The 14,426-nt window shown below is 41.7% G+C and overlaps 1 protein-coding gene across 1 annotated transcript in view; it reads right to left on the bottom strand.

The window, feature by feature from the left end:
- Nucleotides 1–10,791: 10,791 nt before the first annotated feature.
- The window catches only part of DDO (D-aspartate oxidase), a 28,941-nt gene continuing 25,306 nt past the window's right edge, over nucleotides 10,792–14,426 (bottom strand). The window contains exon 5 of the mRNA XM_037844467.1: nucleotides 10,792–12,590. Coding sequence (XP_037700395.1) covers nucleotides 12,023–12,590 — 568 coding nt within the window. The 3' untranslated portion in view covers nucleotides 10,792–12,022. The remainder of the gene's footprint in view (nucleotides 12,591–14,426) is intronic.

The following is a 14,426-nucleotide window of genomic DNA, read 5'->3' as shown; positions in this document are numbered from 1 at the left end:
TGAAGTTATTCAGACTAAACGAATTATAGAACTGCAGGAAAAAATATAGAGCACCAGAAAAGAAATAGAAAAGAATATTGACTGCATAAACCAACAATAGGAATATAATGAGTTGAGAAGTTTATAATATGTATAGACATTAAATATATAGCTACAGCAATTCAAAGGATGGAAGAGGGGTGAATGGAATAAAGCTGTTGTAAGGTTCTTGCATTGTTTGAGAGGTGGTAGAAGTATGAATTTAAGGTAGACTAAGATAAATCAAGGAATCATATGGTAATTTCTCAGGCAACCACTAAAAGGAAATGATAAGAATTTAAGCTAAAATGCAGAAAAAGAATGAAATTAAAAATACTCATATATAGGGAGGAGGGGCAAGATGGCAGCATAGAGAGGAGTGGAATTTAATCAGTCCCCTGGAACAAATAAACAAGGAACAATTAGTAAACAATCTGGAATAACTGCTGGGGGACAACCGTGACTGTCCATACATCATACACCAATGTGGATTGGGAGGAATGCCTGAGATTGCAGCATAGAATCTGTAAGTAAAAGCTGCAGAGCTATGCTGAGAGCCCCCTCCCCCATGGCAGGCTTTGCTGCAAAACCTCCCCATGATAGAAACTAGCAGCACTCTCCAAGGAAGTGAATATAGTCCAACTGAGCTCCAACTGGGGTTTCAATTAACAAATGTGGACTGCTGAATACAAGCTACAAACCCCCAACAAGCAGACAGGCTTGTAGTGATGAATGACCTTAAAAAAACAAGAAGAGCCATCTGTCCTGGGAGGGGGGAGCCCAGAAAACTGGGTGTTACCTCTGGCTGGTGAGTGAAACTTGGGGGCCGTGTACTGGCTCCAAAAGGGGGCTTTCTGTCCCTTTTTCTCTCTCAACCTGAGCAGCTCAGAAGAGAGAGCCACAGCCATTGTCAATTTGCAGTGCTCTGACCCAGACAGGAGTGGAGATAGCAGAGTCAGAGAGACTATTCAAATGCAGATGATAACTCCCTAGGGGATGTATCTTCACTAAGAGTAAGGAGGTGGGGCCCAGCTTTCCCTTCAGAACCAGACCCCAGAGCCTGGGGGGAGGAAAAATAAAAAACAGAAACTAAGGAGGTCACACCTCCTTACACCAGTTGGGAGTGACATGCTGACAGGCACCACCTGCTGGGCAGGTTAGGAAAAGCACAGCGACTGGAAACCTCGCAGGAAAGTCTGTCATTCCTCTAAGATACACCCTGAATATAACCCCATTCTGAGACCTGAACCTGTTCTGGTCTGGGAAAATCTGACTGGGGTAACCAAGGAAACCAGATGCCTAGATAACAGAAAACCACAATCTATACTAGGAAAAACAAAGATATGGCCCAGTCAAAGGAACAAACTTATACCTCAATCAAGATACAGTTAAGATATTGTTTCACTTTAATGAAACAATCTATTAAAGATTTTCAAAGAGATATGCTAAATCAAATCAAAAACCAAATCAATGAGTTCAGGGAAGACATAACAAAAGAGGCAAAGGCTATAAAGAAAACACTGGGTGAACATAAGGTAAAAATTGAAAGTTTGAAAAAACAACTGGCAGAATCTATGGAAATGAAAGGCACAACACAAGAGATGAAAAACACAATGGAGACATACAACAGCAGATCTCAAGAGGCAGAAGGAAACACTCAGGAACTGGAGAACAAAACACCTGAAATCCTACACACATAAGATAAGAAAAAGAATGGAAAAATATGAGGAGCATCTCAGAGAATTGAATAACAACATGAAATGCATGAAGGTACATGTCATGGGTGCCCCAGAAGAAGAGAAGGGAAAAGGAGCAGAGACAATAATAGAGGAAATAATCAATGAAAATTTCCCATCTCTTATGAAAGACATAAAATTACATATCCAAGAAGCATAAATGTACCCCAAACAGAATAGATATGAACAGACCTATGCCAAGACACTTAATAATCAGATTGTCAAATGTCAAAGACAAAGAGAGAATCCTGAAAGCAGCCAGAGAAAAGCGATCCACCACATACAAAGGAAGCTTCATAAGATTATGTGCAGATTTCTCAGCAGAAACCATGGAGACAAGAAGGAAGTGGTATGATATATTTAAGATACTGAAAGAGAAAAACTGCCAACCAAGAATCCTGTATCCAGCAAAACTGTCCTTCAGATATGAGGGAGAGTTTAAAATATTCTCTGACAAACAGACAATGATAGAATTTGTGAACAAGATACCTGCTGTACAGGAAATACTAAAGAGAGCACTACAGACAGATAGGAAAAGGCAGGAATGAGAGGTGTGTAACACAATTTTGGGTGATGGTAGCACAGCAATTTAAGTACACTGATCAAAGATGACTGTGAGTATGGTTGAAAGAGGAAGGTTAGGAGTATGTGGGACAACAGAAGGAAAGAGGAAAGATAAAGACTGGGACTGTGTAACTCAGTGAAACCTAGAGTGCTCAACAATTGTGATAAAATGTACAAATATGTTTTTTCATGAAGGAGAACAAATGAATGTCAACCTTGCAAGGTGTTTAAAATAGGGTGGTATAGGGGAAAAAAATAAATCAATGCAAATTAGAGACTATAGTTAACAGAAACTTTGTATTATGCTCCCCTTTAACATAACAAAGGCAATATACCAAAGCTAAATGCCTATAAGAGGGGGATATAAGGGAAGGTTATGGGACTCTTGGCATTGGTGATGTTGTCTGACTTTTTAATTCTACTTTAGCTTAATGCTGTCTTTCCTTTCACTGCTTTTTAGCTGTCCTTTCTTTCTTTTACTTTTGTCTCTCTACCTTTTTGACTCTTCCTCCTTCTTCGTGGAAGAAATAGAGATGTCCTTATATAGATAGTGGTGATGGTGGTGAATACATAAATATGTAACTACACAGGAAACTACTGATTGTTTACTTATGACAGAAAGTATTGTGGGTGAACGAAACCGTCTTAAAAAAATTGGGTTGATGAAGAAACCCTAAAGGTAGGCACTTCATTGAGTGAAATAAGTCAGACACATAAGGACAAATATTGCATGGTCTTGTTGATATAAACTAATTATAATATGTAAACACATAGCCATGAAATATAAGTTAACAGGATATAGAACGAGGCTAAAGAATGGGTAGCAGCTGCTTATTATAAGCGGAATGTTCAACTAAGTTGAACCTAAGTGTTTAGAAGTGGGCAGAGGTGACAGTAGCATGTTATTGTGAGAATAACTAACAGTGCTGAATGGTGTGTGAAGGTGGTAGAAAGGGGAAGCTTAGAGTCACGTATGTCACCAGAAGGAAAGTTGGAGGTTAAAAGATGGGAATGTATAAAACAGTGAATCTCATGGTGGACAATGTCCATGATGAACTGTACAAATATTAGAAATCTCTTTCATGAACTAGAACAAATGTATGACACTATAACTAGAAGCTAATAATAGAGGGGTATATAGGAAAAGTATACCTGTTGCAAACTATGTACTACAGTTAACAGTATTTTAACATTCTTTCATCAACAGTAACTAATGTACTATACCAATACTACGAGTCTATAATGGAGGGAGGGTGGTTAGGGGTAGGGGAGGAATTAAGTTTTCTTTTTTGTCTTTATTTCTTTTCTGGAGTAATGAAAATGTTCTAAAGATTGGAAAAAAAATTAATTGTGGTGATAGATGCACAGCTGTGTGATGGTACCATGGGCAACTGATTGTGCACTTTGGATCTTTGGATAATTGTATGGTATGTGAACAATCTCAATAAAATTAAGTTTTTAAATAAAGTACTCAATTAATATATAAAGAATTCATACAAACACCTAAAAAATTGACCAACCTAATTTTTTTTAAATGAGCTAAATATATGAACAGAAAATACTTCACAAAAAAAGGATATAATGAACAACAAACAGGGAAAAGTGCTCAACACCATTACCCATCAAGAAAATTAAAATTAAAACCATTATGAGATATAAGTACATTCCTGCCAGAATAGCTAAATTTATTATTTTAATTGACTGATAATACCAAGTGTGTGAGAATGTAGAGCAACCAAAATGCTCATATAATCTTATACCTCCAACCACTTTGTTGATAACTAGAATATAACAAAGGTGACAATACACTTCAAAGAAAAAATTGAGACACTAACCAGATATTTGGACTATGCACAGAACCAAATGCCTGAAATTGGGACCATCAGAAAAAATATTGTGACACAGAAGAGCTGGAATTGACTACATATCAAGTTGGGTTGGAATTATTGCTTTATTTCTTTCCCCTTCCAGACCATTAACTTCTTAAAGACAGTGATTCTGTATAGCTGACGGCATATTTCTTCACACCAACAAGACCAGAAGACAATGGAATATTATCTTCAAAACACCGAGAGTAACAGCAAACCTAAAATACACTATGCACCTAATCTGTTGTTAAGAAAATAGGTAAAAATAAAGATATTTTCAGACAAATACCAAGAGTGTTTAACAGCCATGGACCCTTGATGAAAGAAGGACACACTTCAAGAAGAAGGAAATTGAATCCAAAGACAACAGGGACACTTTGAAGAAAGCACAGGAGCTGCACATGAGAGACAGTTTGAAGACAGCCGTTGAAAGCACTCTTGCTCTGGAGAAGCTGAGAGAGGACAAATACCCCAAGTGCAACTAAGAGTGACATTTTTGAGGAACTGCAGCCTAGAGAGGAACGTCCTGGGAGGAAGCCATTTTGAAACCAGAACTTGGAGCAGACACCAGCCACGTGCCTTCCCAGTTAACAGAGGTTTTCCAGACACCATTGGCCATCCTCCAATGAGGGTACCCGATTGCTGATGTGTTACCTTGGACACTTTATGGCCTTAAGACTGTAACTGTGTAACCAAATAAATCCCTTTTATAAAAGTCAATCCATCTCTGGTGTTTTGCATTCCAGCAGCATTAGCAAACCAGAACAGATTTAGAATCTGGTTTAGAAACCAAAATAGTTGGGTACAAGAAGCAGTGAGAATTAAAATGTGTTAACATGGTTATTGGTTTTTCAAATTAGTAATAATGATAATAGGAAGTTTGGGGAGCTTCAAAATAAGTTGGAAACAAAATATAACATAGAAGATGGGAGAGGTGATCAGAGTTAAAATATTCTAAGATTCTTGTATCGACTGGGAGAAAAATGAAGAGATTGGTTAACTTTAGACCTTTTAAGTCAAGTAGGCATGCAAAGTTTTTTGGTTAACCATTAAAAATAAATAAGTAAAAATAAGATGATGTATAACTTCTGTTGGGGATTGAACCATGTCCCCCACAAAAACCATGTTTAGGTCCCAACCCCTGGTCCTGTAGGTGTGAACCCATATGTAAATAAAACCCCTGAAGATATTATTAGTAAAGGGTGCCCAAACTGGATAAGGATGGACCAATATATAACTGAAGTTCTTAAAAGCAAAGAAAATTGGACATAGAAAGAGAAGCTGGGGCTGGGGGTGGGGGTGTGGGGGTGAGGGGAAGGCAAAAGCTGGAAGATAACAGAACCCAGAAAAGAAAGAAGACATCGCCATGTGCATTGCCATGTGACAGAAAAGTTAAGGAACTCCAAAGATTGCCATCCAGCAAGAAGATACCGACCCTAGGAGGAAGCAAGCCTTCTGGCCTCAATACCAGGAAACAATACATTCCTGTTGTTAAGTCAACCCATTATATGATATTTGTTTTAGCAGCTGAGAAACTAAAACAACTTCCTAGTTAGTAGAAGGGAGAGGGGAGGAAGAAAATAAGACTTGGTCAATCTAAAAAGACAGGAATGGAAAAGAGAGGTAAACAAAATATATAACCAGTGGCATCATAGCTAGGGGACTGTGGGCAAGTCAGAGTATGTAGGGCATGGCTGAGGATGGGCTCCCCATACTACCAGGCTAGGACAGCAGTGCCTGAGGCTCTGAGGATGAACATTCAGATTAGAGGTCTTTGGGACCTGAGCTCATGGGCTGGAATTCACTTGAGCAGGTCGGTGTCCACCAGCCTTCTTCTGACCTAGCTCAGTTTCCTTCCACTCTCCACAGCCTCAGGTTGCTGAGCTTCCAGCATGACTCAGCTCAACAAGCCATAGCAGCATGTGCTAGGCATGGCCCAAAGCCTAGTTCTCTTGCCTCCCTGTTTACCAGAATCCTGAGATTCCACTTAGGAAGAGGGCTCAACATCTGTATTTTTTAAAAGCCCTCCAGGTGATTCTGATGGACAAACAAGAGTTGGAAATCCAGGTCAGTGGTTCTCAATCTTGGATGCACATTAAAATCGCTAAGTTGGGGTAGGGGTGGGGGAGCTTTAAAAAATATCTACCCCCTCCCAAGATATTCTAACTTTAGCGGCTGTGGGAAGTATTTTAAAAATATTGATGCCTGCTATCCCCTCCCATCAAATTATAATTCTGTGGTTCTAGGGATAAGCCTGGGCTTGTTTTTTTAGCTCTGCAGGTGATTCTGGTGTGCCACCAGGGTTGAAGACCCCTGGTTCAGAGGGGCAAAGAGAATAGGGGAGCCAGGTCAAACAGGATTTTGTTTAGAGAAGGTAATTCACATTCGGGTGGGTACAAGGTAAAGCTGGCCACATGAAAAGAGCAGCTTATAAGTGCTATTGGTGGGCCAGGTAGTTAGAAAGAAGCTGGGGTGAGTGTGAGCAGGGCAGAGCTAAGACTCGGTGTCAGCCTTGCTAGAAGTTTTTCTGGTGAAAGCGGCTCTCAGACACAGTTCTGATGTTTTTCTATTTTATCTTTTTCCTCTCCTGGTAGGAGCCAGACTCGGGCATAACTGGCCTCGAAGCTGCAGAAAACACAAAAGCAGGGAAGAGACATAGCTTTCACAGTCTCCTTTATCAGAGCACACCCTCACTCTTCTTCCTGGTCCCAGCCCTCATGGAGCCGATAGTCTAGTGCAGGGCAAACTACAGTCTTTGGGTCAAATTCAGCCAGACAGCTGTTTTCGTAAATAAAGGTTTATTGGAACACAACCATGCCCATTTGTTTACGTATTATTTATGACTGTTTTCACTCTACAATGGCAGATGAGGGGTTGAGTAGTTGTGTCAGAGATTCTATGATCTGCAAAGCCTAAAATATTTATTATTGTGCCCTTCATAGAAGCAATTTGCAGACCCCTGGTCTAGTGGACAGTTGAATTCTATTTTCCCATCACAAGGGATCTACTTATTTTTATGGACTGGCTTAGACAAGGAGTTTTGGTTGAAAGGAGATAATCCACTCAAATGGACGCAAGGAGAAAGGGGATTTGAAAAATAGTTCCCCATGGAATCCATGAACACGAAACTAAATACAGGCATTGTTCCTACAGCCTGAGTTTTTGCCATACAAATTGGCTGAAACTCAATTCTATTAATTAAAGAATATATTCTACATTTTAAAACCATCATTATTTATAACAAGATTTTGACCAGGAACTAATAATATGTTCAGGAACTAGCACTGATGTAAGAAAAAAATGTCGCCTAAGCAACACAAGGGCTTTGTTTGGGTAGGTTTGACTTTCTTTATCTCAATGATGGGCAATAACAATGATAAAGGAGACAGGGATTTGTAAAATCTCCTGTGTTGGTGACAAAACTGGTGGTGACAGGAAGAGAAAGGACAAGATTTTTAAGCAAAAGCGGGAAATCCTCAAAACACTGGATTTGCTCTGTATGTTTGGCTTTTACTCTTACCGCTATAAAAAGCATCTTTATCATTGAAATTACTGTAGTAAAAAATCTTCTTTTTTTGGGAACCTGAAATTCCCCAGCTCCTGTCCCATTTTCTCTCTTGAAATAATTTTTTTTAGTAACTTGAGTTTTCTGAAGAATGAAGAACTGACTGTCCAGTCAGACCTCATGAAAAGTAGAACTGAGTCAGGATCCATTTCTTGGATCCTTGAATCCCATCTCTGCTTTTCTCGGCCACCTCTCTCTTGCCTGACTACCTCTGCACACACCTGGAAAACCTGACCTGCCCGCACCAGAAAACAGTTTAGGGTTCTTTCATACAAATTCTTAAGAGAGAATCCGATTGGCAGAGCTCAATTTGTAGTTCCATACTTTTAGCAGAGACTACTAAAACCTTGACCTTTAGCTTGACCTTTACAATGCCACCAAGCCAAAAGCCTACATTCCCAACTTCCCTTGAATCTCATTGTAGCCTTGAGGCAAAATCCTGCAGCAATGAGAGATAAGCAGAAGTGTTATATGAATCTTTTGAGAGGTTTCCTTGGGGTGGGAAGGAGTGGCCTCACTTGTCACCTTCCTCTATCCTCTATCCTTACCTGCAAGGTGAGTATGATGATGTGATGGCTGGAGCTCTGACCACCATCTTAGACCATGAGCGCAAGGGCCACACGCTTGGGATAGCAGAGTGAGAGCAGGAAGGAGCCTGGGTTCCCGAAGACCATGGAGAACCTAACTAGCCATGGACAGCTTACACCCAGTCTTCTCTTATGTGAAAGCTGCTATTTTTACTTGTAACTGATAGTTTCCTCTGACCCAGTAAGATGTGTACCCAGAGAGGTGGGGCCCAGGGAATGCTGCCCACTCAGACAACCCCCAGGCCTGAGCAGATTTCTCAGGAAAGGGGGCTTAGGCAGAGCAGGCAAGCCATTTGGAGTGTCCACCACAGCAGCTGAGTCTCATTCCCAGATGACTCCGCTATGTATGGGAAGAAAATTCTGAGAGACATGGGAAGTTTGGGGGTAGGATGACAATACTGTAGAGCTTGCACAGAGATAAAAGTTATCACTGAAGGGCAGTGGAATTGTGAGTAGCAAGACTGCAGGCCAGAGCGACATGTGACCTGAGCAATTAAGTCAATTGTTCTGGTAATAGTTGAAGAAACATTCGTCACAGTTTTCAGGATCTGGTTAACTCATCCCTTTCTGCTATTTAGGGCTGTGACTTATTGGAGGCAAAGTCACTTAGGCTAATACAAGCCCCCAGGCTTGGTGACAAACTGCTGAGGTTTTCCAAGAAAGGGACCTCTTAAACATTTAAATCTGCTTTTCCGAAGTGAATGACGCCCCCAGGAAACAGGTTTCAAACCAGTCTCCATCATTAACTACCTCAAGAAGAAAGATGAGAGGAGTCAAGAAAAAAAAATGCTTCAAGGGTTGCAGCCATTTCAAATATTTGACAAGCTAGGAGAGTCGTGGAACAGGTTTACCAGAAATACAACTTCCAGCGGACACAGATCCCACCATCATTTTCTTTCTTCTCTCTAAAAGCTCTTAATTGATTGAGGAGGAAAATTGGTTTTAATAGCAATTGGTTTGAATGCATCTATCCAATAAAAGGAAGAATATGTCATTTTTAAAAATAGCCTTTTTTCCCCCTATACAGCCACATCCTACTGGACCATGGCCTTTCTGTTTAATTTCTTTTATTCCTAAGTGAATAAAATCCTAAAAGTTTGCACATTACCTCTGTCTGCTGAACAAACGCTGTGCCAGCAAGGCCCTGCTCTCAACATGGCCATGTCCCTCAGGGGGCAGAAACCCAACCACAAAGTTCAAAGACTTTAAAGTGGGGAGTTAAGAAAGAAGTCAGTCAGTTGCTCTCTGTGTTCAAAGAACAATTCTAAAATGGTCTGAAATTGAAAAAAGAAAAAAAAAGTAGTCCATTCTCCAGCAATGGCCCAGATTACCAAGGGAGATGTCAATTTATATAAAAGGGAAATCTCCCAGACAAAGAGGGACAACTGTCACCTGCAGCCAGCGAGGATCCGCAGCATTTGCAGACAGCCTCTTTGGGGTCTGCAGGCTTTCATGCTCTAAGATGGTGGGGAAGTTCAGCAACTGGTGGTGGAGGAGAGGAGCTCAGAGGGAAATGGTGCTCAGTGGTTCTCAGCCCTGGAGGTCAGCTCAGGAGCTTTGACCAAATACTGATGCTCCGGCCCCACCCCGCCAAAGAGCCTAGCCCTGGGGCTAGGGCAGGGCTGGGCATCCGTATTTTTTCACAAATTTCCAGGTGATCCTGAAGTGCAGCCTGGGTTGGCTGCTAGGACCAAAATGAATGAACTTTTGAGAGACACTGGGAACAAATATTTAGCAACTGCTGAAAATACAATCAAGACATGCTACTGAGACCACTTTCTCAAGGAGCCTCCCATCGTTCTATCCTGTACTGTTGGGGATTAGGAAGAAAAAAAAAACAACACAAAGTGAAACTACTACCAAACTAGAGTAGCAGATAGGGGAAGTTGCAAGAGCATGAGCCTACCCAGAGGAAATGAAAACATTACAGGACTAAACTTGGGTATAAGGAACAAACAGATGCATTAAAAATCGCTGGGAAACTGCAGAAATGCTACTATTCTGAGGAGCATTCTACATTTTAATTTTTAACCATTTTAAAAAATTTATTTCCTCCCTTTAAAATGCCATATTATCATAAGCGCATTATTGTCATGGATTGTGTGTGATGTATATGAATGTTTTCAGTCTGTCTAAGCTTGTACATTCCTCAAATACTCTAAACAGAATTCAGGACATTTGCATTCGGGGCATATAAACTCCAAAGCAATAACACATGCAGACACACCCACACACTCTATGTACCTGGTATCCATTTTTTATTTCTAGTCATTGTTAAATTTTCAAATTTACCAATTTATCAGATTTTGAAACACCACCACCCCCTGGTGGAAAACTGTAGAAAAGAACCCACACTTAATTGAACTTGAGAATTTTAATGTGGCAAGGGACATTTATCTAGGACACTGCTCTTTTGCTCTCTTTCTCATTCTCTCCCTTTCTCTCCCTTCCTCTTTCTCTCTTTCTTATCGCTTATCTTTGTTTTTTGTTTTGTTTTACCAGCATAATTCTCTCTTTAAACAAAACCACACACAAAAGTTCAATGTACAAAACGGTAAAATGAATCGTGCTGGACTTTCTCTTTGCCATCTTTCCATTGCCAATGCCATGTCAACCCCAGGACGTGCAAAGTAGAACTTATCATCATCTCAGACAAGATGCCCCCTAACAAAATTAAAATTAAATTTACCTTTCCTCAAGCCTTCCCTACCTCTATGAATAGGAACTTCATTACCATTTACCCAAGCCCAGAACCCTTCAGATAATTCACAATACACATGTACATATTAAAGGCTTCGAGTAGGCCTAATTCAAGAAACCAGGTTAAGTTTATTTAACTCATTAATTCCAAACTCATTTGATCATGATGCATACTCATGCCCACCAATACTAATTAGTAACTTGCAACATACCCGTTGGTTGTATTGCATTCAGAATGATTGTTCTATTTTAATTAGCAAATGAGCTCTTTGGCTACACATGCTATTGAATTTTCCAAAATGCTTAGGCAAAGTCAACCATACAGTAAGCCAACTCTCAATCATTCATGGTAATGGAAAGGATGACCCTTTCCATTAGTGGCTGTTTGGTTGAGCCCAGACAGCTATTGAGTTGATGCCACATCTTTAGCCAACTTCAGCCTCATCTTCTGCCATCATTACCTGCTGTGGGGAGGAAAAGATAATCACTGGTGCTAGCAGTAATCATGCTTTGTCTTCAATTAAATGTAGCAAGCCTATGTTGCATGGTCACCATGTAATTTTATTTAGAGGAACCATAGTGCTCACTTGACTATAAGCTAAGAGGATCACGGGCAGCTCAGCAATTGACAGTGGTTTAAGTGTTTTCCATACATTCTTTCCTCCTGTAGATTTATGAGCCAAAAGATGCTTCCAGCACATGTAAATTAGCATAGATCCTTGGACACCAGATTTAAAAGAACTTTTACTTTGTAACAAGCATTTGTTAAAACTAAAATAGAGCTTTATGCCCTATGTCATTAACACTAGAGTCCCTAAGTCTATGGTACACGTTGCAACATTTCTGATTTTGCAGAGAATTTTGCAAGTTTTTCAGGTCTAATTAAACTTTCATGCAATCGAAAAGTTATTTGAACCTGTTCCAGTGCTTAAATTGTGTTTCCATCCATAGCCTCCGGAGCCATTTGCTGTCATTTCATGTCACCTACAACTTAGCTTTGAGAGCGGGGCTCCTCAGGGCATGGGCCCACTCGCTCACCAGCCTGGCAGCCTCCAGAGCTGAGCCCCAGTGCACGGAGAAGCCCCCGCTCCCGTGTCCATAGTGGTGGACCACATGCAGCCTCTGACCGTCTTGGGCTAGAACCTCTTTCTGCAGCCGCACGCCCGGCCTGGAGGGCCTCAAGCCCACCTTCTCCCTTATGTCATAGGCTCCCTGGAGGGAGGGCTCGAGTGCACAACATCGGGAAAGAATCTCTCTACTGTTTTCTGGGTCTGGAGACAGATTCCAGTCTCCTTTTTGCCTAGTTCCACCCAGAGTTACGTTGGAAGCACCAGGGTAAACATAGGTCAACCCATTCTCGTCGCGGATAAAATGCTTCACCCAGGGAGCCTGAACTTTGAGCACTTGGCCCCTCACAGGGAAAATCTTCAAGTCTCCCGCAAGCTGTCTGCTTCCAAGGCCTGAACAGTTGACCACGATGTCAAAGGATGGATGAAGCTCCCACAGGTCTTCTATCTGTCGGCTGAGAATTAGTCCTCCTCTCTCTTTTATCCTGGGGAGAAAAAGGGACCATGAGGTGAGCCTTAGAAACTTCCTGCTCAGCCACTCACAGGAAGCAAAGGACAGAAACATGGAAACAAATATGAGGTAACGATTAGACAGACAAACACCACTAGAGCTTCCAGGGGCCCAAGAAGGCCAAATTCTAGCCATCAACTGGCTCATCAACATCCTCGGAAACTGGGAATGCCTAAAGTTGAATCGAAATAAAAACCTATTTTGAAAATTCAAAATAAAGGAAAGCATGTGTCTTGTCTCTTTTCTATGTTTCACGGAGTTCCTGTATCATTCTGGTGCTAAACAAATACCAAGTTATCTGGTACTTCAAACTTCCAACCATATTTTGTTTACATCATTCATTTAACACCTAAATTTACTGCCTTAGACATTTTGTCTCATTTTGTTAACTCTTGCATGTTTCTCTGGATTAGTCTGGTCTCTGTAAACAGGTTTGGACAGGAGCCACATACCTCCTGCCACCCCCACCCCCACCCCCCAATATATCTACCACAGGGATATGAGCTTGACAGGATCACAAAATATTCGCAGCCAATGGACTAATGGGCAGCTCTGGTTTGGTAAATTTTTGGGACCAAGTATATCAATAACGAAAAGAAAAGAAAAGAAAAGAAATATCCAGGTCCTCTAATCTAATCATAGGTCCCTTATAGAACTTAGGAGACTTAGTAACAGATACTCCCAGCAATTGTGTCCCACACATGCAGGTTGGATGTCTGGGTGTGTGGCCCTCTGCTAAGAGGGACCAAAGCTGGTGAGACATCACTGCCATCCTCAAGGAGCTGGGGAGATGGGAACATAAATACCTGACAGAAAGAAGTAAGTTCCAAGCCAGAGGTGTGTGGAATCAGAAAACCTGGGGGCATGTTCCAGTTCTGCCTTCCATGTGACTTGAGCTCTTGGCCAGCTCACTTCACTTCTCTGAACCTCAGTTTCCTCATCTGTATCAAAGGGATGACACCTCCCATGCCTCTCTCAGAGAAAAGTTTTTGAAGTTCAAATGAAATAATGGACATGACAGTTCTACAAAAGCTGCTAAACACAAAAAACTCTAAAGGATTGACATCTGTCTAACCTTGTGCTTACTAAGTAGCCCTCAGCCCCATGTCCTTTGGTAATTGACTAAACAGATGTTGACCATTTGAGCTCATCACTCTAAAATATTAGCAGGCGCATTTTTACCAAGCCCTAAAGTCAGCCCTCTGCTGAACCACATCAGCCTGATACATAAATATGGGGGTGGCTGTCTTTTGGGGCCCCTTCCTTCAATTCACTGAGAGCTCTGGAAGGGAGGAAAACAGAGCTGGCTGTGATCCTGAGAAGGATAGAGGTTCCACTGAGCATTCTTTGTGCACACACAAGCACTCATATACACACTGCACCTATCAGGAGAAAAGGGGAATCTGCTCTTACCCTCTCTTGGCACTAGGGAAATTCCCACATCCTACCTCCCATTCCCTGCCACAGCCAAAGCCGCAGTAGCAGAGGAGGAGTCTGGGGGCAGCAGTAAATAGAGAGGTAGGGGCTCTGGTGTGGAGACCCACACCCTTGCCCATAGGGCAGGGACGCAGGGGAAGGGCGGGGTCTCTGGTAAGCTCTGGTACAGAGGGATGGGGCAACAGTCGGACATGGGGCTGCTTCGGCAGCAGCACTAGGGGTGGTAGGGGTGGGGGCTGCAGGAGGGGAGGCCCGGACCCTGCAGCGGGGAGGTCAGAGTCGGAGGGAGGGTGTAGCTGAGGCAGACCAAACCGCAGAGCTAAAGCATTGCCCTGGGACCCATGCATAGCCTGGGATTCACTTGCTGAAACTT

This window comes from Choloepus didactylus, chromosome 7 (genome assembly GCF_015220235.1).
Source record: "Choloepus didactylus isolate mChoDid1 chromosome 7, mChoDid1.pri, whole genome shotgun sequence".
Lineage (NCBI taxonomy): Eukaryota > Metazoa > Chordata > Mammalia > Pilosa > Megalonychidae > Choloepus > Choloepus didactylus.
Note: the sequence above shows the minus strand (reverse complement) of the source record. Positions and strands in the feature narration are given on the sequence as shown.